The following is a 27864-nucleotide window of genomic DNA, read 5'->3' as shown; positions in this document are numbered from 1 at the left end:
GGAATGCTAGATTATGCCAGCATTATTTAGACCTGGTATGAGACAAACATTGTACTCTTTGAATAGCGAACTGAAGAAGATCAGTGATGTTTCATTGACTTCAGTGGTAAATCTATCCTTTCGTTGTGCCCTTACAGTGCCTAAGAACTTTAATTCTGAACGGTGAAAGGTCATTCCAGACAAATCACAAACTTTGACATGTAGTTATCAGAATAATTGTGAATTTAAGGAGACGAGACTGCGTGATTTCAAAGCAAAACTGGTATCTGAGGAGCCAGGGCCGGTAGAGAAATATGGAAATGCTCCAGAATCGTCGTCTTTTGAAATTATTCACTTGCCTCCAGACATGATTAGAACCCAGAAATATTGTCATCAGAAGCAGTATGTGCCACTGTATGGTGACGGTAACAAGGAGAACCACCCCAAGCCTTATACTACTGCCCTCACGTACGATGTCCAAGCCTTGACCTCAATTCCGACCCGCACCCAAGACTCTCACAGCGTTCCACTCCGACCCTCAGCCAAACTTAAGACCTCCACTACAACCCTCACCAAAGACACTCACTCCCCACCACTCCGACCTTCACCGAAGATCCCCCCACTCCGACCCTGACCCAGTAACCCTCCCACCCCAGCCTTTCACTCCCACCATCATTCCATACCCTGACAACATCCTTCAGTTTGAGCCTGACTACACCCAGCCTCCACCCAGACATCCTCCTCTCCCCCCTCCTTTCCTTCCTCTCTCATCCTCTGTCCTCACTTGCTCCCTCTAGTGTTCACGCAGTTGTCTCTCCGCTGGCTGGCTGCCAGCCTCCGTCCGTCCGAGACTACTTCACGGGAATTGGCAGACGTGTGGATTAACTCAGGTGGTCGGGGGAAGTTACACAAGTTTGGGATATTTTTCTCAAATTTACGGCCATCTCTGCCCGCCGGCCGAATACCAAACTCTGTTGGGCTTTGCCGGTCCCGAAGACACCGTCAACTCTCAACCTGCTCCCAGGGAATGTAATAGCAATGATATAAAATTGAAATATCAGTGGTATAAAGTCGTCCAGTATGTCGCTTGGGTCTGATGGAGTTTTGCTGAAGTATTACCGAAAAGTTGCAACGATCCGGCGCAGCGGAGGCGGAAAACACGAAGCCTTTCAATCAGCTACAACTCTGTCTCTAATGGAAGACCCATCTTATAGGGTGAAGCTCCCGCTTCTTTGATGTCCATTTTAATTTCCCGAGCCTAAGCCGTACTACCAGCTGAAGTTCGTTGGTCCTCGATTCCCCGATGAAGCCCACCACTCGAATCCCTGTCCTCCGGTCCTTCTTTCTTACTATGCATTGTGCTATGGCTCCCATCCGAGGCTTTTCTGGTGTAATTAATACCCATGTTCTTAACTCGTGCCCTCGAGTTTTTCAGCCAATGTCTGTTAACATAGTTGAAGTAGAGGATTCAGTTGAAAGCCTCAAGTGTGTCAGCTGCTCACACTACGTTATATATTCAGACTCTCGTTCGAAACTTTGAACTTATCAACTTGAAGCTTCTAACCCATGTACATATACTAGATCTTGTGTCGCTTTTTTTTTTTTATCCGGTAATGTTAACAAAGCCCTTACCTCTTATTTAAGTCCCTTAAGTTCTTGTTTAATCCAATAACTTAAGGTAGCTTAAGCCTCTTAAGAGGTGACTGTGTATGATAGTTTGCACATTAATTGATGATCTTAACTTTCTTTTCGTCAGCGCTGGACGCGTAAGCATGTCTGAGCTCGTAACTTCAGCGTATATGTAAACTTTTTCCACTTTCAACCGAATCTCATTAGAATTTACACCGTATGTATGCTTATGCACCAACCTCAGAAGGTCATTTCTCGCTAAAACTTTGAAAGTTAGACGTCTACTGTTACGCACGCGTAGCCTAGGTCATAAGTTGTAGCTAGAACCCCCATACGTTTACCTGGAGCCATATTTTTTGTCGTCTACGTACACTAAATCTTGGCGTAGGCGTGTTGACCTTGTTGTCCTGAAGCCTCAACTGCTCCGGATGCACACCTTTGCTGTCCGCTGAAGTCTCAGTTTAAGGCCCTGACTTCCAGTGAGAGATATTCGTGCATAGCTGAAGCCCATAGGATCAAGGATCATTAGTCTCTTGGCTCTGATCCTCACCTCGTTTCTGAAACTTCAGGCTGCATTTCATGAAATGAATACGTTGAAACCTTTCTAGCTTGATATGAAACAGTTTTAGCTGGTCTTAACTTCTAGCTGATGTACTCAGCCAGCAAGCTAGAGCATGATATTCTGAACTGTAATCCTTGACTTTACAAAATAAATTTCCCTTTGTAACTTAAAACTCTTGAAATATAAACCTTAGCTCATTATACAGATCTTAGATTCTTGAAGTCAAATCCTTAACCCATTATGTAGATCCAACATCTTTTTTTACCATTATTATTCTTGCATTTATACTCCACTCTGTGCATTAGTCGGGCCTTTGTCGAAGGCCCAGACCAGAAAACCTTCGACATTTAACTGAGAGTGTCGCCCGGTAGTGCATGACTCATCCAGTGATCCGAAGACCTGATTATTTACTGAAGACCTTCATTCATAAATGAAGATGCTGGCTCGGCTGCTGTGCTCAGTGCTTTGTTCTGGCAGACGTGTGAATTCTAATCTCTTTTTCACCTGGCAGATGAGACCCTCCTCTGAGACTCTTGCGTTAATCCGAATCCTTTCCTTCATTCTGTACAAAGAATCTCTGAACCCGATTTTGAAACCCTAAACCCATTTTTCATTTTGTAGCTCCCCCAACTTGAGCTAAAGCCTCTAAGCCTTATATGAACACTCAAATGCGTATTTCAAGCCCCGCAACCGTTTGCTGCCGGTATAACGCACAGCTTGAGCTGCTTCGGAAGCTGAGGGACTCAACCCGCTGTCAGAATCCCGAAACCATATGAACCCCTTAACCCCGGTCAGTAGTCCTAGCTCACATATATAAAGCTTTGAGAACTTAGATGAACACACAGGCCCTTAAAACTTCCACCCTCCTCACTTTGTCAACTGAAGCACTGAACCAAGATCTGTTTGAAGATTCATTCCACGCGGAAAAGCCTCCGACCTTTATTTGAATCTCCTTGGCCGTACATGGCGAATATCCTTGGCCGTAGATGGCGATGCTTTATTTTTCCTTCAACCTCACGAGTCATTCTCTCTCTCTCTCTCTCTCTCTCTCTATCTCTCTCTCTCTCTCTCTCTCTCTCTCTCTCTCTCTCTCTCTCTCTCTCTCTCTCTCTCTCTCTCTCTCTCTCTCTCTCTCGCTCTCTCTCTCTCTCTCCCTCCCATGAAAGTGTCGTACTTCCTTGCTCAAATGGCTGAACACCACATTTCCCGCCGTCATGCATGGTGCGCTGTCTCTACCAAGCTGCTGCTCTCGACCCCTGCCTTCCCTCCTCGTTACCCGGTCCCCGCGGTCCCCTGGTGCTGATCAGCCACGTATGATCACGCTCACCGCTGTGATTACGTGTCATCTGGTGGTGCAGCTTGTTGATAGCGTCAGGGGGTGTAATATGGTCGTGCTAAAGGTTTGACTGTGGGACTTCGTTTGTCACTATGTCGGTGTTGGACCACCATCATGATAAGATGAACTCCCTCACCTAGGCATGGAAGACCTCTAGCCAGGCGTGTGTGTGTGTGTGTGTGTGTGTGTGTGTGTGTGTGTGTGTGTGTGTGTGTGTGTGTGATAACCGCTCACATGAGCTTAGAATAACGCCTCATACCTACATCATTAACACAGCATGATATCCACACACCCCTTTAAAATCCCCGTCGTATAATGTCTAGTAATTGCCCTCATCAACATAGTATGGAGCATGGTGACTTCTCTCGTCAGCATAGTATGATGGCTATTTACTACTCACACACTATGAGGCCTCATAGGCGCTTATACCAGCGTGATATCGTGTCATATAAGGCAGTATGATCCCTCAGAACTCCTTCTTCTCCCCTGATCCCTCAGCACTCCTTCTTCTCCCCTCACCCTTCGTCACCCCCTCGTAACTTGTATACAGTACAGAGCCCCCATATAGCCACCCAGACGTAGACAGTGTTGAGGCGAGAGATCACAACTTAACCCGCGAGAGAGGAAATGGAGAGGTGATCGGGTCACCCGGTAGTCATAAATTTTCCTGCCATTGTGAACACACAAACACACACACACACACACACACACACTCACACACACACACACACACACACACACACACACACACACACACACACACACACGCACACATACATTGATGTGGACTAATGACATCGGACTGGTGTCGCTGGGTCCGTTTTTTTGTGTAGCAACCATACTTTTTTTTTTAGGAGGAAATATAATTGGAATAGAAATTTTGTGAATATAACTAAAGACCCATATTCAATTGCATTTGAATATAACTATTATTTTTTTTTCTTTAACATAGTTCAGGAAATGTGAGTGGACACAATATATAGATACTTTTTTTTATGGACATAATTTAACTTATAGTTTTTAGCTTGACTCGAGACATACTTTTTTGCTCAGGTACATGACGTCTTACATACTTGTGTCTGACCCATGGCATATTGTGTGTAGGAATAAGACTTGATTAACCTTCGCATTAAGTATCCCAGCTCTGAAACGACAGAGAAATGCCCTTAGTGTCTTGCTTTCATCATTGTTTGCGATCTTTGTTCGTGGATTAGTTGGGCGAACTCGGTTATGGATTCTTGGTGTGTGGGAGAAACCCTCGTTCTGCTCCTGCCGTTGGCTACTGACTTAACGTTGTATCTGGATAGCGTCTGGAAGATTAACCCTGTCGATCAGTCATGGAGGGCCCAGGAGTTGGCGGCCGCACCTCAGCCTTCTGCCGAGGCCGGAATGATGCTGGTGCTGGCGGTTCTGCTGCTGCTAGGAAGAATGTACCATGAGCTGAGGCTTGTGTGAGTGTGTGTAGTGATGTACCTTTATATAGTCAAGGTTGACGTAACGTCCCATCACTCGGTGATGGTCATTGTAGCACCGGGCCCCAGGCCCCCGGCTGTAGGGGATGAAGACCCCCCCACCGAGGTCTTCACCAGGTACTCAGAGACCCCTTTTGATCGTGTGGTTAACTGTATTATTTCTCTTCCTGCGTGACGTCATATCTGCCCAACTCGATCTTTCCAAGAATTAAATTATTGTGGAATAGTAGAAGGACGTGTGAGTGGAAATGCTGGAACGTTATGTGGGGCGTTGTAGTGTAAAGATGGTAGCAGGTCGGAGGGAACGGGTGTAAAGTGAGATGGACAGCCTGAGTAATGCGTCATACAATACTTCGGATGGCAACACTGGAGAGAGAGAGAGAGAGAGAGAGAGAGAGAGAGAGAGAGAGAGAGAGAGAGAGAGAGAGAGAGAGAGAGAGAGAACATTAGCCTCCTTTTAAGCACGACGCGTCGGTGCGACCCCTCAGCACAACCATACGCTTCTTGACCATGACGGGTATAAGAACGACCCTTGAGTTAAAGCTTGATGGCCTTGCCTCTGGCCTGAACTGTCAAGGGTCAGGTCAGAGGCCGAGCGCCCCCCATCATGCTCAAGGGTCTTGCCGTCGTGGCGAAGGGGTTCAAAGTGGGCGGCGAATGCTTCAGCAGCAGCAGCGGAGGGCCGGTAGGAGAGGGTGTCTGGATGCCTGCCTACCCGACCGTGTAATACCGTCGGGCCTGGGCTTGGCCGACACTCGCCTGCACCCATTTGTGTGTGTGTGTGTGTGTGTGTGTGTGTGTGTGTGTGTGTGTGTGTGTGTGTGTGTCTTGCTGTTTCCGCCCTTACACCTTTCAACAGACCGCCCGTAAAAGTTATGTTGGGTCCATCAGTTTTTTATCGGTTGGGGTTAGTTTATGCCAGGGCTGCTGAGCATTTCTCCCGGGGCTGGGAGATGAAGAGGGTGTACTTGAAGAATACGTATGTCTGTCTGAAAAGTGTGGTACTGAGTTACTCTTTTATGCCCATTGTCTCTAAGTAAAAACTCAAATATCCCCTTCGTCTGCAAGGGCCATAGTAATTCATAATTGCGTGTGATCCAAGGTCTGGAATAAGAATATTTCCGAGAATTGGGACGCGTTCAACCTTTTCCAGACCCTTGACGCTTTGAGCACGTTATGTCGGCACCGAGAGAAGAAGGATGAGCAAGAATCCAATTTCGTTTCGACTTTATTGCATTGATCACCTGCCTTGCAGCGGCCGGGAAGATAGTGGTAAGCAATAGGTTCTGTTCTCTCTTTTCTTCCAGGATGGTCGACTTTTTGACTTCCAGAACCTCACTTAAATGATGCAATGATTTTCTTGTAATTAGAAAGAAGAATGAGGGAATTTTTTTTCTCCCAGTATGGTGTACTGAACGCCAGGCATAAATTGTCCAAGACAGTAGGGGATACGCCTAAGGAGTGGTGCTGAGTCCACATCTTGCGCAAGTTTTTCATTAAGAACTTCGTCAGTCAGCCGCCAAGCTCAGGACCCTCAAGGTTCTGTTCGCTCTCTGCCGCCCATTGCGTAGTGTGATTTTATCCAACAATACACAGCGTTCAAACCAGACGATTTCAGAATATTCCGTTTTTTCCAACAATGAACCGTCCTGGGGGGGGTTTATACGCTCTTTATGATGTTAATGTTGGTCGTAAAACCCCACGCTTTCATCAAACTGTGCATAACTTCTACATTGATTTTTATGGTATGAAATTTTTTAAGTACGCATTCATTTTGAGAGTCGTGTAGACTGTAATATTAGTATAGATAATTTCATGGGGATAGGGGAGAAAGAATACTTCCCACGTATTCCCTGCGTGTCGTAGAAGGCGACTAAAAGGGGAGGGAGCGGGTGGCTGGAAATCCTCCCCTCTCGTTTTTTTTTTCAATTTTCCAAAAGAAGGAACAGAGAAGGGGGGCCAGGTGAGGATATTCCCTCAAAGGCCCAGTCCTCTGTTCTTAACGCTACCTTGCTAATGCGGGAAATGGCGAATAGTATGAAAGAAAGAAAGAAGAATTTCATGGACTCCTTAAAGGAAGTCAAGATATTTGTGTAATACTACATAAACAGTCTTAAGTCTAAAGATTTTTAGTTCATGCTCAGAAAGTGTTGATTAGCCATTACATTCTAGTGCTCTACGAACGCCGCAGAATTGAATCAACCAAAGTATTAAAAGAAAATTGATGTATTCAAATGTCTAAGGGATCTTGTCTGAATACCATCGAAATATCTTTATTAATGGCGTATAAATCCCCAATTACACGTAGACATAGACTGGCACTTATAGAATAATAATCCTTGGGACGCAAATCGCTAGATGTGATCCGTACGATATGTTTTCCGGGGGGGGGGGGAGCACTAACATGCACCAGGGTTCGGCTAATGGAAGTGGCGGGTCACGGGTGCCTTCCCTACGCGTCCGGGGCGACCATGTGTCTCCAATTAAGAAATGGCCTGGGAAGTGCGGCTACAGATCATCCTGCCTGACCCGCTGTATTATTCTAGGGAGTCTTAAACACTGTGGATGGAGGCCAAGGTCTCTCTCTCTCTCTCTCTCTCTCTCCCCCTCCTTTCTTACCTCTGCTTCCTTTTGCATCTCTATCTCTCTCTTCCATCGCCTTTCCTTCATCGTTCCTTTTCAACTTCCCTTTCTCTCCCTTTCTTCCATTCTATTCCTCTTCTGTTTCCCCCTCTCACTCCTCATCTTCCTCGTCTCCTCCTTCGGGCTCCTCCCTCCTCTTTATCTCCCTCTTCTGCCCCTCCGTCCTCGTCAGCTTGCTGCTCCACGTACTCCGTTGGGCTGTAGTTTTTCACCCCTCGTGTGACTCTCCCCCCACCCAATCCACCACCAGACTTGCCAGCAGGGTAGCACGGGCCTTGGTGATGCTGTCTATTGATTTTTTTTTTGGAGGGGGGGTCAGTAGGTCAGAGGTCAAAGGTCAGCAGTTGCCACTACCGGCACAGTACTGCACAAGCCCATTATTTTTTTCTTTTTTTTTTTTAGTTTGTGTGTTGATGATGGTCATTATTTCTCGTTTTCTCTTTGAGACGGGGAGGGTGATGAGGATGGACATTTCTGTAACGCTTTAGCCTCGTTGTTTTCCCGTCGTTTGCCAAGACAGACATACCGCCGCCACCGCTCCTCTACCAGCCGCCCACGCGTAGCCGCCCACACACACACACACACACACCCTCTCGTCCAAGAGCTGCAGGTCGGGCGCCACAGCGGCATCGAGCCCATCCCCCAGGCTTGGGAGACACGTCCCAACCACCGTTGTGAACCCCGACAGTTACCAGCAGACTGTCACTCGTCGTGTTTGTGTCAATACTGATTGTTTAATCCCCTCCACCCGTTCACTTTCCGTGTTTATATTCTCCATGTCTTTCTTGTCTGTATTTTCTATTTTCTAACCTTTGCCTGTATTTTGATTCATTAAACCTGTAGTTTATTACTACCACCACTGCTACTACTACTACTACTACTACTACTACTACTACTACTACACCAACAACAGCTACTACATATTGCCACAATCCTTTCCCACCTTCCATTTGTTTCCTTACTCCTTCTACCTCACTCCGTCCCCACCGTGCCTCCCTCTTTTTCCTCTACTTCCTTCCGTTCCTCTTTCTGCCTCCCTTCCGTTCTCGTACCTTACTCCCCTTCCTCCTCTCCTCCTTCCTTTCCATCCTCCTCTTGCCTTCCTCACCTTAGTTCCTTCCTATCCCTTTAGCCTCCCTTTCCACCTCCTATCTAATCTCCCTTGCCTCCCTTTTCCTCCTCCTCCTTGCTTAGACTACCCTGCCACACTGGTATAACCCCCGCATCTCTTATTCATCTTTATCTATAACCTCCTGACAGTTGAAGGATAAAAGATTATTGTGATTACTTGATTGTAAATGTCTTCATCACCTCGTGCTCATTGCGTTCCCCTTTGATCCTCGTGTTAATTATCCAAGATGTTAAATCCCAACTCGCCATCTCTGACGTGTGGTTCGCCTTCGAAGTTGGTCATAACTGTTGGCTGCCTGCGGCTCTCCTGCACTGTGTGAGCTGCTGTCCCCCGCTCAGCTCCTGCCACTCCGACACTGGAACTTAATCGTCCATAAGAATATATATTGGGTCATCCGTTATAGGAATATGCCCGGATAGAGTGTGAGGGCGAGTGTTTTGTGTGTCCGCTCAGTGGTATTTTTCTTTTTAAAAGACTCCGTCATCGAGTTTGGATGAGAGGCTTATGATTTCGCGCGTTGCTGTTCCATGTGACGTGGGGTCTCTTTGTCACTGAGCCGGATCGAGGCTAATGGGATGGTTCGTCTGCGTTAAGATGAATGCCACCAGCCAAATGACTAGCATTCTCATCATATAGCGAAGTTATTAAGAAAGTTTGGTAGGATTTCTCCGTGTTATCATGAAATGTGAGGACCCGATACTTCAGTTGACAATTAAGGTGAACATTAGTGGATTGAATGGTGACTGAAGTCAATTTTGTATTCATTTCACAATTGATTATAATTAAAGCTCCATTTTTTTATTAGAAAGTTACTCATTTCGTGTAGTTTTGTCAGCATTCCTTGCCTATTAATCAATTTTCTAGAATTTTGAGCCATATACATAGGGAGAGTGTGTATGTGGTGGGCTTACAATTATCCTGAACACCTGAAGAAGGTGTTAAAGACTTTATTCTTTTCGTTTAGTGGATGTCGAATTTTGACTCTTGACGGCGTATAATGACCCTAGCAGTTGATATCACGGTCTACGTAAAGCCCCAAACAACGAACCTACTTCGTGGTCCGGTTCTCCTCTCCAATACAGATGCGGAAAAGCAAGTCTCTCGTGACTTGGTGGTTTTATTCCCATGTAGCGTGTCGGTAAAGAGAAGTGATGGACATTTTGTGTCGCCTATGGTTTGAGGATCCAAGATGTCGGTTGGAGGATTTAGTCCCACACAGATAAGAGATGTACTTATGTCTTGGACTGAGAAAAAGAGCTTTTTTTTTAAGTTTTGCTGGCGAAACACACTAACGGAACGGCAAATTAACCTTCATTACGACCATTTCTGGCTTTTTTTATATCGTTAATTTTACTCAAATGACATTAACTTATGCACGCAGAATTGCATAGCCGTAATTCACAAAGTAGGAATATACGATTCATTCCTCGAGTTTAAACCTGTTAAGCAAGATCCTTTGTTTCATTTTTTCTCCACTGTGAACACGTAATTATGCAGCTCACGTCTGACCTTAAGGACGTATTCAAGCGGAACTTCAGAGCGTAGAAAGGTTACTTTGACTGGATCTTGCACGAAATTCACCTCATGGCTGTAACTTTTGAACGTACCCTTATAATCAGTTTGACGAAAGATCATGACGTAGTGCAATATCGAATTACGAACGAGTTCATACTTTTAAGATGGGTTACGGATGACTATGACATACACGTGTTGGGAAAGAAGTCATTAACCTTTAGATGAATCGGAACTTCGGATTTCTAAAGTACTGAGAGCAGGGAATTAGATGCTCCTGTTGTGTAGCGGACATTTAAGTTTTTCTGTGCCAAACTAACTACAAAGAAATATGATGTGCTGAGGAAATGTTAGTGACAAGTTTGAGCTGGGTAATCAGGAACAGAAGACGCTCAAGAATTCCGTTAGAATGTCACATCAGATATTGCACATCCGTCTGTCTCTTGAGTACATATGGACGTGCAGTATTTTGTCAAGTCTCATCAATTTTCCAAAGGGATCTTTGCTGCAACGTAGATGTGGCGTCGAAAACCATGTCTTACCACTAAATGTTTTTAGCAATAATGTTTAATTCACCATATTTTTTTCTCTCTCTCGCCAAGGAAAACCGTGACATCCCTTAAGATTAATCAATGAAGCCACGACAGAAACCCATCAGGATTACCGTTTTCTTTGATTAAGTTTAATAAGATCGTTTTCGTACAGGACGAAAGTAGACGTGATGTGGAGCTACCTTGGCGCGTACCCCGACCACTATACTTCCGAGCAATATGCCAGAAATACTCTGTCATATATGTATATGGCCGCTACTTCATCTGCCTTGCGGTATTTAATCTTCCGCAAGACTTTCACCATCTCTTCTCTCTTCACCAAACCGGCCTCACCTCCCCGTATCCAACCCAAACCCACTGGATCTCGTAAGCTTCATTTTCCTTGCCATATCAGTCAGTAAACGTAAAGTTACAATATGCTCAATGCAGCCACGGCCTTTTTGCACCCACGCCTGTTCTCTGTATGGTTTGAACGACCTCTCAAGTCACGCACACAATACCGTACCGTACAGCTTTGTCAAACAGTTGATCACCGTCTCTCCGCGATAATCTTTTGGATTCCTGTCTGTTCTCCCATTTGAAAAGCTTGAATAGTTTAGCTGGATTGCTCTAGGTGAGGACAGGAGGCCGATGTGAATACAATGTTGAACCGCGTAGACAGCCCTTCTGCAAACTTTCAACAATCTCGTGTCATTCACTGAATAAACTAAAGCCTTTTAATTCGCTACGTGGGACACATAGGAATGATATATCTTAGATAATCAGGCGATAGGCCTCTTTTCATGTGTAGGTTATTTGGAGAATACTTTCTTTCATCTGTTATATCACATGAAAATAGATAACTGGTTCGTGGTACGACTCGTCTGCAATTAGCCACAGCTTATGTATTAGTTCCCTAACATATCATTCTCTCATAAGGAAAATTGAGAGAAAACGAATAAGCTTTACGGTAACTCTTATAGAATGATCACTTTTTTTTTTTTTCTTAGCATTGATTTCTAACATTTAGGAAATTTTTGTTTGTACTGGCATCATTTGACGTCAACTTTTAGTACAAGTAGAGCGTAAAACTACAACTTAAGTATGTTTAAGATGACAGACTTTGATAGCCTTTAAATTCAATATAGGTATACAAATAAGGGGAACGGAAAAGATTTGTTGGCATAATACATTTTTTTTCTCTGTTTGTAGACGAATGCGGAAGGCATGAAATTTTGCAGCGCTGAAGTGTTCTGGGAGACAAATGTTCTGAGTGACTTGACAAATGTAGGGAGTGTTAAGAGTATACTGGTGCCAGGTTATTGCCATTTACAATTCATTAATAGCTCCCCGTATGTTACGAGGTGACAGTAATATGGTCCCTGGCGTCAGGAATACCTCTTGTTTGTCAGCAGCTTTAGAAAGACGAACAATTGTCTGGATGTAAATGGTCTTTGGTATAAGAATTACTTCACGTTAGCATCAGTGGCAAATTTAGAAAGACACAAGACTGTAATCAGTACAAATAGGTGATTGAGGAATCACATTAAAGAACATTAGAAGCGTCACGAGATGAGAGAGGGAATTGGAAAATTGACAAATACAGGGTGTCCCAAAAAATGTACTCATATGTAATCATTATTTTGCTTTGTCGCTGTCTCCCGCGTTAGCGAGGTAGCGCAAGGGAACATATAGTCTCTTCGATGTACATCACCTGACTGTTATATTTCTCTCTTGTGTCTCCCCTGATGATGTGATTATTACACGAAAGTGCACTTGGGAACTTTTCGTGTTTCATTTTCCCCGTGGACTCATAGCGACAAAGTAAAAAAAAAAAAAAAAAAAAAAAAAAAAAAAATATATATATATATATATATATATATATATATATATATATATATATATATATATATATATATATATAAGTACATTTTTTGTGACCTTGTATAGTTGTTTAAAACATAAACGCTGAATCACTTTGGCTGAAGAAATTAAAAGAAAACCCATATGATCAGAGTGAAAAAAGAAATTGAATGCAAGAAGGTTCAGGTCTTTTCTGAATATCTTAAGAAAATGTTAGACCGGGGAGAGTGACCATAATATTTTCCGAAACCACAGAGCAGATTGAATCGGAGCGTTATGGAAATGATGGATGGATGATTTCTCTATCAGGTTTCATCATTTCGTGCCGACCTGGGTGCCAGTGTGGTCGCTGCGACATATTGTTTGGAGCGTTGGAGACCCGAACTTGTTGTTCCGATATGATAAGGCAATGATGATGAAACAAGATGGTTTCCAAAGTCATAAAGATGATGATAATGATAAATGATAATAATGATAATTATTATTATAGTTATTATTATTATTATTATTATTATTATTATTATTATTATTATTATATTGATGAAAAACAGTCTGCCAGATATTGATGTTCGTAGTGGTTGAGATATGACTTATCTAGTTCAGCGGTTTTTACGAGACTACTGATTTGATGAGGTTTGTTGTTGCTTGGTCGCAAGGTGTCGGATGATGTCATAGTGATGAGAGCATTTTGATGGTCTTGCTTCCCATTTTGTGGGCTTTTTCCCTCAGTAACCTCCTATTGTGTAATGGTAAAAGGAAGGAGACCAGACGTGAGATGCGTAGGCGAGTTTAAGAAAAAAATAAGAATAAGGTTCAGATATTCCTCCGCCGAGCGGGAAGGTTTCCAAGTCTTGAGTGGACGGGAGAGTTATATGGAGACGATAGGTAAGGGTTTAGACATCGCTTGAGCTGAGTTCCATTTACAAGACCACGATCTCGCTGTGAAATTATGGTTTGGCGACGGTCTATCTCTGGAGGCTGTCAACTGAGAGTGTTCAGGAGAGTTACGTAGTTTCGGAGCTGTTTTCAACGCCAGGGGTAGTCGTGGACATTCGTCCATTAAACCATCGGTGCATCACTTAGCTGTAGTAGGTTAAAGGAATGGAAGGGTAGAGAGACTTGCCTTCCCGTCGGAGGCTTACAGCCTGACAGCACTCCCTGAGAAAGTCAGCAGACCGTGCAGTGGGGGCTTCTCCCCCGACCCTGTGGTTGATGGCTCTGCCGATTCTGTTGTGGTTGACAGGGTCGCAGGTTTTGGCGAGGCCAGCGAAGGCGAAAGCCACAGAGGTCTTGTCAGCTCTAGGTTGCGTGGGATGAAGGAGACTGACGAGGCAGTTGGATGGCAGAGTCCATAATGTATGCGTATATGTCTGTATGTATGCGTGTATAATTTTCCTTTGTGCTCGTGTTTGTGCGTGCTTCTGTGCGGGATCGGCCAGCCGTAAGCAAAGTGTCTCTCTCAGGTTTAGTGCTCCTCGATGATCGAGCTATCGTGGTGGCCATTCTTATGTTGCCCATCTTCTCCATCTGCCGAGAATGGATGTAAGCGGATGTGGCCTATCTTCGTCTGTTCCTGGCGCTACCTTGCTAACGCGGGAAATGGCGATTAAGTATGGTATCATACACACACACACACACACACACACACACACACACACACACACACACACACACACACACACACACACACATGCACACACAAGGAGGGGCGAGGATAGACAAGAAAGATGAAGGTAGGAATAGGGGATAGGAAATGAAAGAGAAATATACGGAAGGGAGAATGAAGAGAGTCGATGCGGTCCATACTTAGAGAGACAGATAAGGCGGAAAGAAAGGAAGAGAGGAAAAAAAGTGGAGTGTGAAACGGCAAAAATACTGGAGAAGGAAAAGGAAGTGACGGAAGGGTAAATCCCTTAGGACATCCAAGTACAGGATATTGAATAATGAATGGATACTAAGAATATATATGTATAAGAGATAACCCAACAGGGAGAGGAAGAAAGAAAGCAAAGGGCACGAGGATGTGCAGGTGGGAAGCGGTGAAGGAGAGAAATACTATGGTTGGGAGGGAGGGGGAGACACACGAAGACATGGTAGAAACACCAACCAATATGAGTTGCTGTTGCCAGGCGTCAAGTGTAGGGCAAGACGCCCGCCTTCAAAACCCGTCCCCCACCCTCCTCCACCCCCGCTAGCGCTCTCTCTCTCTCTCTCTCTCTCTCTCTCTCTCTCTCTCTCTCTCTCTCTCTCTCTCTCTCTCTCTCTCTCTCTCTCTCTCTCCATTTATTTCTTCTTTTTCTTTCCGTTAGTGTTCTCTTTTCTTCTCTTGGAGGGTTGCTTGATGGCTTCGCAGTGAGCCAGCATTTTCATGGACTAAGATGTCATTTTTTTTGGCCCAGGTGAGTCTTTTATTTCCACTTCACCCTAACGTAGGCTGCTGGCTTTCATCCCCTTGTCGTACATAACGCTTGGCAATACGTATCTCTCACGACTTGCGGTGAGTGCTATGCGCCAGCTCTCTCTCTCTCTCTCTCTCTCTCTCTCTCTCTCTCTCTCTCTCTCTCTCTCTCTCTCTCTCTCTCTCTCTCTCCTCTCCTCTCTTCTCAGTAAGGGAGAGGGTGTGTAGTCAGATGTATTGCAGATGACACGAGCGTAAGTAAAGCAGTGGAGTGTGGGGAGGATCAAGAAAAACTGCAAAGCGATGTGGATAATATCTGCAGATAATAATGGAATTCTGAGAAGTTGAACATTATATGTCACGAGTGCAGTTAAATGTGTTTCAGTACCCACATAAACGAGGCCATACGGGAAAAGAAATAGAGGTAAACGTCAAAGATTTGGGAATTGTAATAACTGAAAACTTGACTTTAGTGAACATATAGAAAAGGTTGTGTTTTTAAGCCAAATATGGAGTGGAATGATACTGAGAACACTTGCAACTAGACACAGATAGTTGATTATATTATTAATGTATACATAAGATGCAAACTTGAATAGTGTTATGTTGTATGATTACCTGGATAATCGATTAATTTGAATTAAAAAAAAAAGGTAGAGATTGAAAAGTTTCATAGTTAAACGGACTGGAACAATGATTTAAGAAATAATAAGAATTAGTTTTATGGTCTTGAACGTAGAATGGAGAGATACAGGATGGTATATGCTTGACTATAAATAGAAGAAATAAATAACTAGGTTTTAGAATTAGAATAACCCAAGTAAGGAAGATACAGAGTCATTAAGTCTTTTGATTCCTGTAAACACACTTAAAATGGTTTCAGACAAGATATTAGATTTTTCAAGCGATTATTGAATGTGACACCTAGTGATCTGATTAATTTGCATACGAGTGACTACATTACTATTAAACATTGGTTGAAGACAGTATTGGATGAACCCAGAATACATAACTATGCCATTGGAGTATCTACTGACAGGGAAATAGTATTATACATCGAGCAAGACAAGTGATGGGACGAAGAGAGGCGGTCAAAGGCACTTATGGTCGGTGCTCTCGTTTCATTTCTCTTCTCGTTGTATGTTAATATCAAACATCGAAAGAGAAGTAAAAAAAAAGGGGGGGGGGGGAGTAAGGAGCTGTGCTGTAAAATATGATTAAGAGCGAATCATATTGGAAATGCAAAAAAGACCTAGGTACTTGATATACTAATTGGCAGGGGCGTACCGTATGGAATTTAACGGAAAGAAGTTTGAGCTCATACATTATTATGGAATGGGCAAAAATACTTAAGGGTATTATTTCAGTTTCGGACGTATAACGAATTTCAGGATTTTTAAGACATGGAATCAGTAGTTTAGGCAATTTTAAGACCCTTTTAAACTATTTCCCCTGTAAATGTTTATTTAGGAAATTACGATAAAATCATTGTTTTTGTTTACGAAGTCCATTGTTTACCTAACGCGCGTCCCGTGTTCGAATGCACTTCTGGTACATATTACAGGAAGGAGAGGCTTTTGCACCAGCCCTTTGTCTCTCTCAGCATGCTCTATCCCCCCTGCATTGACCAGTGCATCTTATGTGTTAACGAGGAGAGGAAAGAACCACACGACTCCCAACTCTTTTAGTCTTTTGGGTGTAATTAAGGTTAGCACTACCTTTGCACAGGTTACGTTGGGTTACCTTAGGCCCTTGTTAGATTTGGTATGATTGAAATTGTTTTTACGATGGTTTGTTTTAATGTCTTGAAAGATTCTGACCTTCATTTCTGTTGGAAATCACTATTTACTGTGATTTACCCGACCCAAGACCCTGGTTCCTACAAGGAGTTCCCCGTTGTCACTGGATAAAGACGGAGGTATCTCAAAAGATTATGATTTGCTGTGGAAATGAAGGGCATAAGTATGCCAAACAAATTGAAAACCATTGGGAAAACATATTAGTATTCAAGCTGGTGGATGTTCGAAACTGTAATTTCACGTACTTTAGTGGCACCATGTAAAGGCCCAGTTGAGAAAGCGAAGGGTGACATCCTAAATGAGAAACCAAAATTCAGAGAACATCTCAACTAAGTAGCACTATCAAGCCAGGTAATGAGTGGTATAATTTTGATAACTTACCATGACGTACGAAAGTATTGATGAAAATGTCATTCTAAACAACACAAATTTGAATACTGATGTGTCGTTATGGTCACCAACGAAACATTGCATTAAACTTTATAGAATTCAGAAGGACTTCACTAGAAAAATCGAAAGGATGGAACTTATGAATTACAGATTACAGCTAAAAAGAAAACTATATATCCTGGTATGAGAAGAAATGAATATGTATGGTAACAGATTGAAGTTATAAAGGAAAACATATTAAGTCTGAAAACATCTCGACAAGAAAGGTGCAGAGTACCTTGCAAAAAAGCGAAAACAGACAGAACAGTATGCATGCCCAGTCAGGAGGCTAGAACTACTATGATAGTCAGTTTTACTGCCAAGAGATTCAGCAAAAAATGCATGGAACAGCTGCAGAAACAGCAGAATCTCATCGTGGTTGCATTTAGGTATGAATCTCTCTCTCTCTCTCTCTCTCTCTCTCTCTCTCTCTCTCTCTCTCTCTCTCTCTCTCTTGCAGTTTTGAATTGGTGTTAGGCTCTTTTTTTTTTTTTTTTTGCTTGGTAGACTAGTTAGATTTCCAGAATATCGGTAAACCAACAGGGATTAGGGAAGATGGAGAACAAGTTACAACAACTATAAGTTCCAATCAGGTGCATGTTGTATCCTACACTTTACCCCACAGTCATTCTAATGCATTGTATTTTTCATAACTGTACAGTTAGAGACCTGTGCCAACCTTCATGATCCTGTAATTAGACCACAGATAACTTATCAATGACTCACTGTCAGCATGTTATCAATTCCTGTTTAACTCCACATTCATATATCTGATAACCCTTTTCCTTTATTGTCAGCATTCTAACAACCCTTTGTTGCTACCACAGTCACCTCTTTAGAAAATTACTTCTGCTGACACAGTTCCCATCTAACAGCCCTGTGTTTCACATTAAGGCAGCCCTCTTGACATAACACTTCTTTGCCTCCACATTAAGCCCCTTAATCTTGCCATGCTGCCTACAATCATTCTTTAAGTAACATTCCCTTTCTGCCTTAATTAGTCCCTATCAAATTAATTTTCCCTCCAATGTCATTTACTAACAAGTCACCCTTTAGTCATTCAGTCATTCAAATAACAGCCCTGTCCTGCCTATATAGTCAGCCTCTAAAGAACCCTCCTTGGCCATCACATTCAGTCATATTTAACACCTCCTCCTTGAACCTGCAGTCTTCATCAGGCCATCCCTTACAAATCCTCATGGTCACCCATGAAATCTCTTTCCTAACAGTCAACCCTCATTGACCTGACCTCCTTCCTGAAGTCATCCCTGTAGCAGTTGATGCCTGCCATCACAGTCAGTCTGCTTAAACTACTGTGACATCATAGTTTCTTTACCGTTTTGGTATCAGTCTTAGTTTGCCTTTTTCTTGTATACACTTGTACATAGTTGTTTTTCCTACCTTGGCATGATAGTGCCAAGAACAGAAAAATAGTAGCTGTATTTGCACACATCCACTCCATAAATGTCTTGTGAAATGCAACAAAAAATACAAGGTGTATTGTGCAATTGGGCATTTGATTAAGATATTCTTCCCTTTTAGTCAAAACTTTTAAAAAGTCTTCCCTTTAACCCTCTGATGATGAATTTTACATTTGCTGTTGGTTTTATTGAACCCTGTTACAGCATTGTTCCCACTTGCTAACTCATTTCTGAAGTACTCTTGGCTCCCACAGGTAACTGTATTTGAATTCTTAATGTTCGTAATCACATCAGACAGGGCTCTTCCATGATCGTCTGTCATCGGAGTTTTTGTGTGTAAAACTTCATAATGTACTTCTGATGTACAGTTATGGTAGTAATGGCATGTTATTTGCCCTCCAACTTTCAGAACCAAATTTTGCCTTCTAATGCTTTTTCTCGTACCCCCACAGTATGCCTCAGTTGAGAAGCAAGGAGAGCGATATATGACACCAGCAGACTTCGTACGGAACTACCTGGGTCTGTACACTGAGCCTAACTATAACCCAAATTCCATTGAGCTACTGGGAGGAATCCTCGACACAAGCAAAGATGGCCTCATTTCATTTGCTGAATTCCATGCTTTTGAGGGTCTCCTTTGTGTCCCTGATGCTTTATATAAGACTGCCTTCCAGCTCTTTGACACCATGGGCACTGGCATGGTCACTTTTGGTAGGTAAAAAGTTAGAAACAGTTTTAATCATGGAAATTCAGGCTATTTCTGTTATTTGCAGCAGGCTAATTTCACTTGACCTTTTTCAGGTAATTTTTTTCTGATTTGTGTATCATATCTGATATTTTCAATTCCCATGTTGTGCATAAAAGTGAAATCTAGGACTTTCAGAGTACTAATCTCTCTGACTGTTCTTGAGACATATTAATACTGGAAGTTTTCTTAACCTTACTACAAGAATTTATGTACAGGTATCAACATTTCTTTCCCTGTGTGAATCAAAGTGCTCCCTTTATTTTGTTTTTCCATTATAAGAACTATACCATCCTTGAGGATGGCATTTCTCACTACCTTTAGTTCATCCAGACTGTGTGTTTGTTATTAGATCTTCATGATTCCAGAAGACCTTTTTTTCCCCCTTTTTTATACACAACTATCTGAACAACAATTCAGTTGATTTAAATTCAATTTTTGGGATGACGGCTTGCAACAATATCAATGGATTTGTTTTTTCAGTCTTTGAAAACTTGAAAATGTAGTTTTTTCTCAAGTTGTCTTTCTTTTTATATGGTCATCTTATAAGCTTAACTTTTCTGTAACCAGTTAGCATAGGATATTATGCTTGGTGTGATAAGGTAAATCAACCCTTGTTGTATACACCTGAAGAATAAAATTTTGTTTACCCCAGCTTTGTTGTTATACTTTGAAAATCATTTTCTTTGTTAACTTACTTTTTCTCATCTGCTATGGGCCACTTTATGAACACAGTTCCCTAACCAGTTAGAACTAGAGAGTTTTATGTGATGTCAAAATTTGGAGAAACCCTAGCAATTTTGCAGTTCCATGTACATTTTGTCTTGTTACGTTTATCAAGGATTTATGGGGTCAAAAATAAGTCAACCCAAAATCTGTCATTGGTCTCCTTTACTATCTATTAACATGGGACTCTGGGGATTGGTTAGGGATAAATTACACTCCCAAGTCTCTTTCACACACTGAATTCTAAAGTTTATTTCCTGCTACATACTAAGCATATTTAGACATTCTTTCAATCCATCCCATCCTCGTTAGTTTACTTCATTGATTATAGTTCCTCTTCAATTCCTGTCTCACCTCTATTAATGTGACTTCCTCATTTACCATCTTTATTTACTCATCTCTATTAATGTGACTTCCTCATTATAATGAAACTTAAGCTTTTTGTGGTTACTTTTCCCAACTCAATATCCATGTTAGTATGTGTGAAGATAAGATCTAGTATTACCTGCTTACACTGTACAGGGAGGAAATTTTACACAAATGGAGCTTCATCTCTTGAATATTCTCTCCTATCGTACAGCTTCTTAAATTAATATATATTGTCTTCATGAAGCATATCCTGTTATTTTATTCTCTACATCTTTTAACACAAGTATCATGCTTAATTTTATGTTCTGTCCTGGTTGCTCTATGCTTACATCTTTTAAAGGACTGTTTATTGTCTGTATCATAAATAAGTTTTAAATACATAAAGGTGTGCATAGTACCTGTTTCCTACAGTATGAGAGTAATTTTCTTTAAGTAAGAGAATGAATGTCGTCAAAGAATTATGCTGCTTTAGTAGGAAAACCACTGGATTTGATTATAGATATACTGCAACAAGTCTTTGTCTTTTGAATGTGGAGGAACTAAATCCTTTTTCATATTACTGATGACTTTATTTTTTATTACAGAGGAGTTTGTGGAAGTTATCAAGCAGACAACACTACACCAGAAAGTACCTTTTAACTTTGATAGTGAGTTTGTGAAGATGTATTTTGGGAAAGAAAGAAAACGTGCCGTCAACTATGCAGAGTTTAGTCAGTTCCTCCATGTAAGTTGCTAAGGGAATAAAGAGACATGAAGCATTGTATGAGAGAATGGGCAGTTTTTAATGCCAGAGGGTAAGGATCAAAGGATGGTTGGTGACAAGTTATTTATTAATTCATTATACTTGATCACCATTTTCTACATCAGCAAGGTGGTGTCAGGAAACAAAGAATGACCCATCCACTTTTATATACATATATGTACATAAACACCCAAGCACATACATATACATACACATTCATATACACATACATATACATACACTCATATACATATATACAAATGTACATATTCATACTTGCTTGCCTTCAGTCCATTCCCGGCTCCACTCTCCCCCACAGGAAATAGCATTGCTGCCCCCCACTTCAGCGAGGTAGCACCAGGAAAACAGACAAAAAAGGCCTCATTCATTCACACTCAATATCTAGCTGTCATGTGTAATGCACTGAAACCACAGCTCCCCATCAACATTCAGGCCCTACAGACCTTTCCATGGTTTACCCCAGACATTTCACATGCCCTGGTTCAGTCCATTGACAGCATGTCAACCCTGGTATACCACATCGTTCCAATTCAATCTATTCCTTGCACACCTATCACCCTCCTGTATGTTCAGGCCCCGATCACTCACAATCTTTCACTCCATCCTTCCACCTCCAATTTGGTCTGCCACTTCTTGTTCCTTCCACCTCTGACATATATCCTCTTTATCAGCCTCTCCTCATTAGTTCTCTCCTTATGTCTAAATCATTTCAACACCCTCTTTTCTGCTCTCTCAACCACACTCTCTTTATTACTACTTATCTCTCTTAACCTTTCATTACTTAATCAAACTACCTCATACCATGCATTGTACTCTAACATTTCATTTCCAACATGTCCACCCTCCTCCGTACAACCCTATCTATTGCCCATGCCTCACAACCATATGATATTTAGAACCACTGTTCCTTCAAACAGCCATTTTTGCTCTCTGAGATAGCATTCTCCCCTTCCACACATTTTTCATCACTCACAGAACCTTTGCCTACTCACCCACCCTGTGACTCACTTCCACTTCCATGGTTTCATTTGCTGCCAAGTCCAATCCCAGATATCTAAAACACTCCGCTTCTTCCAACCTTTCCTCATTCAAACTTACATCCCAATTAACTTGTTTGTCAACCCTGTTGAACCTAATAACCTTTGTCTCATTCATATTTACTCTCGACTTTCTCCATTCACACACTCTTGCGAACTCAGTCACCAACTTCTGCAGTTTCTCACTTGAATCAGCCACTAGTGCTGTATCATTGGCAAACAACAGCTGACTCACTTCCCAGTCCCTCTCATCCCCAACAGACTGCATACTTGCCACCTCTCTCCAAAACTCTTGCATTTACCTTCCTAACCTCCCATCCATGAACAAATTGAACAACCTTAGGGACATCACACTCCCCTGCTGCAGACTGACCTTCACTGGGAACCAGTCACTCTCCTCTCTTCTTACTTGTACACATGCCTTACATCCTTGATAAAAACTTTTCACTGCATGTAGTAGCTTGCCTCCCACACCATATTGTGTAATAGAAAAGCAGTCTGTTGGGACCACTATAATTTATGACTGAGTGAAATGCCTGCTTTGCTTTAAGAAAGAATCTCTTCTTTAGTTATCTATGCATTCACATCTTACAGTACAAAAAATTTGCCTCTGATTGTGTAGAGATAGATTATCTCTATTTCTTGGAGGAAAAAATATAGAAGTCCGCATAGGTGAAATTCCTTTTTATGTGTAAAATGTTTTCTGTTGTGCCCAGATTCTCATGTCGAGTAGAGAGCAAGAGGGGTGAAAAGGGGAGCTATCCATTAGAAAGGATTTTTTAGTGAATACTATATGGGCATTTAGAGATTTAGCTGTTGCATTATTTTTTTAAGTTTCCTATAATGTATTTTTTGCAGTACATGATTTTTGTTATTCGTAGATTAATAGTTAAGTACATGTAGCTATCTTTGGCATTCCAGCAAGTACCTACTGTACTTGATTTTTAATTATTTTTGTTTAAAAAGAAATATTGTTTAAGTCAGGAGATACAGATAAGTTTAGAAAGGACTGACTTTGAAAATATGTAGGATTTCTGCAGTTGCATACTCTTTGATGTATCCCTTTGATTTTTGTTATTCATAGAGTAATAGACAATTACATGTAGCTTTCTATGGCATTCCAGCAAGTACCTACTGTACTTGATTTTTGATTATTTTTATTTTAAAAAGAAACATTCTTAAAGTCAGGAGATATAGATAAGTTCAGAAAGGACTGAAGTCGAAAATATGTAGATTTTTACAGTTGCACACTCTGTGATGTATCCCTTAGTTGACAAGTTGATTACAAGTCTTGGAATTTTACTAAATGCTTCCTTTACATCGTTTTATAGAAGTGAATGCCTTATCAGTGACTGTATTGCAGGATTTCCATGAAGAACATGCACTCCAGGCTTTCAAGACTTTTGACAAGGAGGGGTCTGGTTTCATCACAGCTATGGACTTTAATGACATCATGCTTAGCATTAAGTCTCACCTTCTTACTGTACCTGTACAAAATAATCTTGTGGCAGTAAGTACTTTCATCAGTTAAATTATTATTTCTGATAATTTTAAGAGTTATCACTTGTGGTAACTGGCTGCCCTTTGTCTGCTATACTTCAGTTATCTCAACAGTATATACAGAATAAACTTCATCATAGCTTCCCAGCTTCCTGCAACTCTTGTTAAACCTATACTTATAAACTTTATCCATACAGATTAATGAATTGCATCAGGAATTTGCTTACTTAAACTGTTTCATTCCCTGCATATTTAAACTTAGCCTATACAATACAGTACAGTACTGTTTGTGTACTTTAGCACTATTATTCATTCTTACTGCCTTCGTCCATTTCTGTTGCCACCCCACCACACATGAAATGGCACCCCCCGCATGCCCAAGGTAGCACCATGAAAGGACAATAAAGGCCACATTCATTCACACTCAGTCTCTAGCTGTCATGTGTGATGTATATGTATGTATACGTTGAAATGTATAGATATGTATATGTGTGTGTGTGGGCAAATAGATATAATAGAAAATAATAATGAAAACATTGAAAAGATATTAATGTAAGGTATACATTACTATTGCAGAAGAATATAAATGAGTAATAGTCACTAATACAGACTGTAGTTTTCAGCTTCAGTAAATGCTCTTCAGCGAGTGTAGAGCACTATGAGTTGCTGTAAGGAGCATGGCGGAACTGGTAGTAACAAGCATTTCTTGAAGTCAGCTTTTTTAATCAATAGAGTGCAATTACATCTTTAAAATGGTAACTGATGGTTGGTGTATTATTGATATATTATGATTTCTGGTTCACTTTAGCTTTTTTGATGGAGATTTTATCAATCAGAGTGTGTTGTTCTTACCTAACATTTTGCTGATAATTTTGTGATGGATTCACTCTTACAGTGCTTGGCATTGCTAGTGGTGACTGATATGTTAGAAAACAAATTACTTTGACAGTGTTTACTTGTACTTTTACCTTGAAAACATAATTCATGTATTTGAAATGATTCATATGAGAAAAGAGGGGGGCAATATATTTTTATTCAAAGAGACCAACATGGCATTAGCAAAACATGCCTAGATCAAGGCCGTCTCAGGTGAGAAAAAAAGGAAAAGAAAAATAAAGAAATTAATCAGGTTTTTTATGTTGGTTGTAAACCAGATCCTTAAAAGGGAGAAGGGTCATATGAATAGGGAAAGACAAAAAAAACGAAAGAGAATTCCACACCTAAGCTGTTTGTGGGAAGGAGGCATCAGAATTACTAGTCCTAAAGTGCTCAGCCTCCACATTGTAACTGTAGGAAGCAGCAGCCAGTTGCATGCCATGGGTCCAAACCTTTAGGGTGGGGACACATTCAGACAACTCACAAGAGAGAGAGAGAGAGAGAGAGAGAGAGAGAGAGAGAGAGAGAGAGTGACAATATGACCTGTTATGGAAAGGGAAGGTTGAAAAGAGGTGATGCTGGATAATTAATGAAATGGAAGGCTTTTGGTTCCTTTTTAGTAAATAGAGAGGTAGAGAATTAGCCACCCCAGATGTATGAGCAAAATTCCATCCTTGAGCAAATAAAACCTTTGTAGATTTGAAAGAGCTGCTCACAGGAAAAATGATTAAGGGCCCTATACAGCACTCCAAGCTTTTGCAGAGCAGACTTTTTAATGTTGATTATGTGGGGTTTTGCTGAATGGTTTAGTGGATGTGGCTATGCCCAGCTTGTATATGTCATAACATGGTTGAATTGTGATATTTTGAATTAAAAAAGGGGAGACAAATGATTCTTAGATACAAGATAGTGGATAGATTTGTGTGTGTATGAATATGAGTCTTTGGCATCAAAGACTTGTTGGAAATTAAATGCCTTTGATGTGAAATTGGTTGACCTTTTAAAGAATGACAGTGTAAGAGCAAGTTGTGGTAGTAACCACGGTCTGGTTAGAGCTATTTAGGGTGTTCTGAAATTGTTGGGGTATATAGGGAGGATGAGTGAAGAATGAGTGACTAAGATGATCTGTGTGTCAGAAGGGGAAGGGATTGGAAGGTGACTGAAGAGGTGGATCAGGCCTTAAACATTCTTGGGGGTGAGACGCATGCATTAGACAGAATAAATTGGATCATTGTGGTACAGTTTACGTGGGGCGATGTGTTTTCAATGGGTTAAACCGTGACATATGAAGTGGTTAAGGTAAACTATAGAATAGTCCATAAGGCTTGGCTGTGGATGATAGGTTCTGTTCACAGTACATTATACACAACAGCTGCAGAGCAGGTATGTGTTATAAGATCATTCTATATTTGTTTCTTTTGCCACTTCACTAGAGCATGGAGGGAGTTAGGCATAGTAAAATGTGGTTAATAATGAAGTGGAGTAGGTATACGAGGTTTGAAAAGTCCATTTGAGGATGTGTTAGTATTTTAATCATGTTGAATATTAACTAAATGCATTGGAAAGTCATTTAGAAAAAGGAGTATGTCAGATAGAAAGAGGTGTGAATTGTACTTATACATATAGACTTTTACAGTGTGTTTACTTATCAGTACATAAGAAACATTTATATCTAAGACTAAATTGTTAATAATAACGTGTTGTTTCCCTAATACTGACACGAAAAAATTGCTTACAGAGGAATTCTTACACTCAGCGCAGATGATGTCGCAGATTACCCCACTGGAGGTGGAAATTCTCTTTCACTTGACTGAGCTTATCAGTGAGAGTTCTGGGTAAGAGGAAACATAGTGTTTGATGTTAATTAAATTTCCAGGTCTAGTGATGCATACCTTAAAGTTCATATCTTGGTTTACTTAGTTGTCTGCAGATATAGTAAACTGAATTCAAAGTGCTGTATGCTTAGCTTGTGGCATGTCGTGTATGATGATTTCCTTGTGTTGTTATTTTCATCAAGGAACATAAGAATAATAAAGATGTTTATAAATCATTATTTTTACAAACATGGAGATTTACGCTTTAGACATGCTCAGTATCTCAAAAGGATAAACATGAGGTGGCGAACAGAGAACACTAAGCACTGTTTTTAATAAGAGGTAGTGGGTTTGATATATTGTGGTTGTAATTATTTTGAAAAAATAACTTTGTAGTGCACATTATTTTGTTGCACTGAGATGGCATAAACATTTTTTGACATTAGCATTTGATATTTACTTTGATTTTGTAATATGCATTGTATGAGGCACTCATATAATAGTATGAAAGTATAATATGAACAATAACAGCATTACAGATGCAGCTCTGAGGTATTGTAGTTAACTGGTTGAGCATGAGCTTCAATGGACCACTTTGGCAAGGTGAAGGGGATAATATGTTATGAAGACCTCATTCTCCATAGAAGTGAAATTGTGAATTTTGGATGTCATAGTCCATTTTTATATGTGTTTGCTGTGAGTGGTGTTTAGTAAACTGGGAAGATGGAATTATAGTTAGTTGAGGAGAATTATCTTTTTGAGAATACAGATCCTACACACTGGTTTTGTCCTTCAAGAAATGCAGTCTTTCACGGTTTTAGGGGATCAGTTAGTTGACTCCTTCAATCAATGCCACCATGTTTCAAGGACAGTATCTAAGCAGAGTACTTAGTTCCTTAGGTAGTCTCATCCTCAGTCCAACCCTGTTAATGGTAATCGTCTTAGTATATCTTTAGTTAGCAGTTTTTCTGGGCCCTGCGAAAGGTTATGAATTTTGAGTTTCCTAACATATTCCCTTTTTTGTTTTTGGAGCTAGGACTTGGTGTTACAGAAATTAGAAATTTTAGAAGTCTCTTTACAGAGTTACCATTAACCCTTAAACGACAGATATAGTTTAGCTATTCCCTGATGCAGTGTTTAAGAAAAAAATATGAAATGATTGATTAGTTTTCAAACATAAAAGAAACTACACAGCAAGTTATGTATCTACTTCCATGTTATCCTGGTTCACTGATAAGTGAGGACTCAGAAGGGAGTGTGAATGACATGTTTAAAAACTGATTCCACAGAATGACAAGGAGAAAGCATCTCATTGTTACCACAGAATGA

General features: G+C 41.1%; 1 protein-coding gene across 1 annotated transcript in view; it reads left to right on the top strand.

Moving 5' to 3' along the window:
* Positions 1-27864, top strand: part of aralar1 (calcium-binding mitochondrial carrier protein aralar1) — a 432346-nt gene that overhangs the window by 319003 nt on the left and 85479 nt on the right. Inside the window, exons 5-10 of the mRNA XM_071684679.1 lie at positions 19158-19416; positions 21130-21269; positions 23709-23871; positions 24578-24600; positions 25323-25352; positions 26399-26556. Coding sequence (XP_071540780.1) covers positions 19158-19416; positions 21130-21269; positions 23709-23871; positions 24578-24600; positions 25323-25352; positions 26399-26556 — 773 coding nt within the window. The remainder of the gene's footprint in view (positions 1-19157; positions 19417-21129; positions 21270-23708; positions 23872-24577; positions 24601-25322; positions 25353-26398; positions 26557-27864) is intronic.

The sequence above is a fragment of the Panulirus ornatus genome, chromosome 38, assembly GCF_036320965.1.
Source record: "Panulirus ornatus isolate Po-2019 chromosome 38, ASM3632096v1, whole genome shotgun sequence".
In the NCBI taxonomy this organism is placed as follows: domain Eukaryota; kingdom Metazoa; phylum Arthropoda; class Malacostraca; order Decapoda; family Palinuridae; genus Panulirus; species Panulirus ornatus.
The sequence above is the reverse complement of the archived record's forward strand: the minus strand, read 5'-3'. Positions and strand labels throughout refer to the sequence as shown.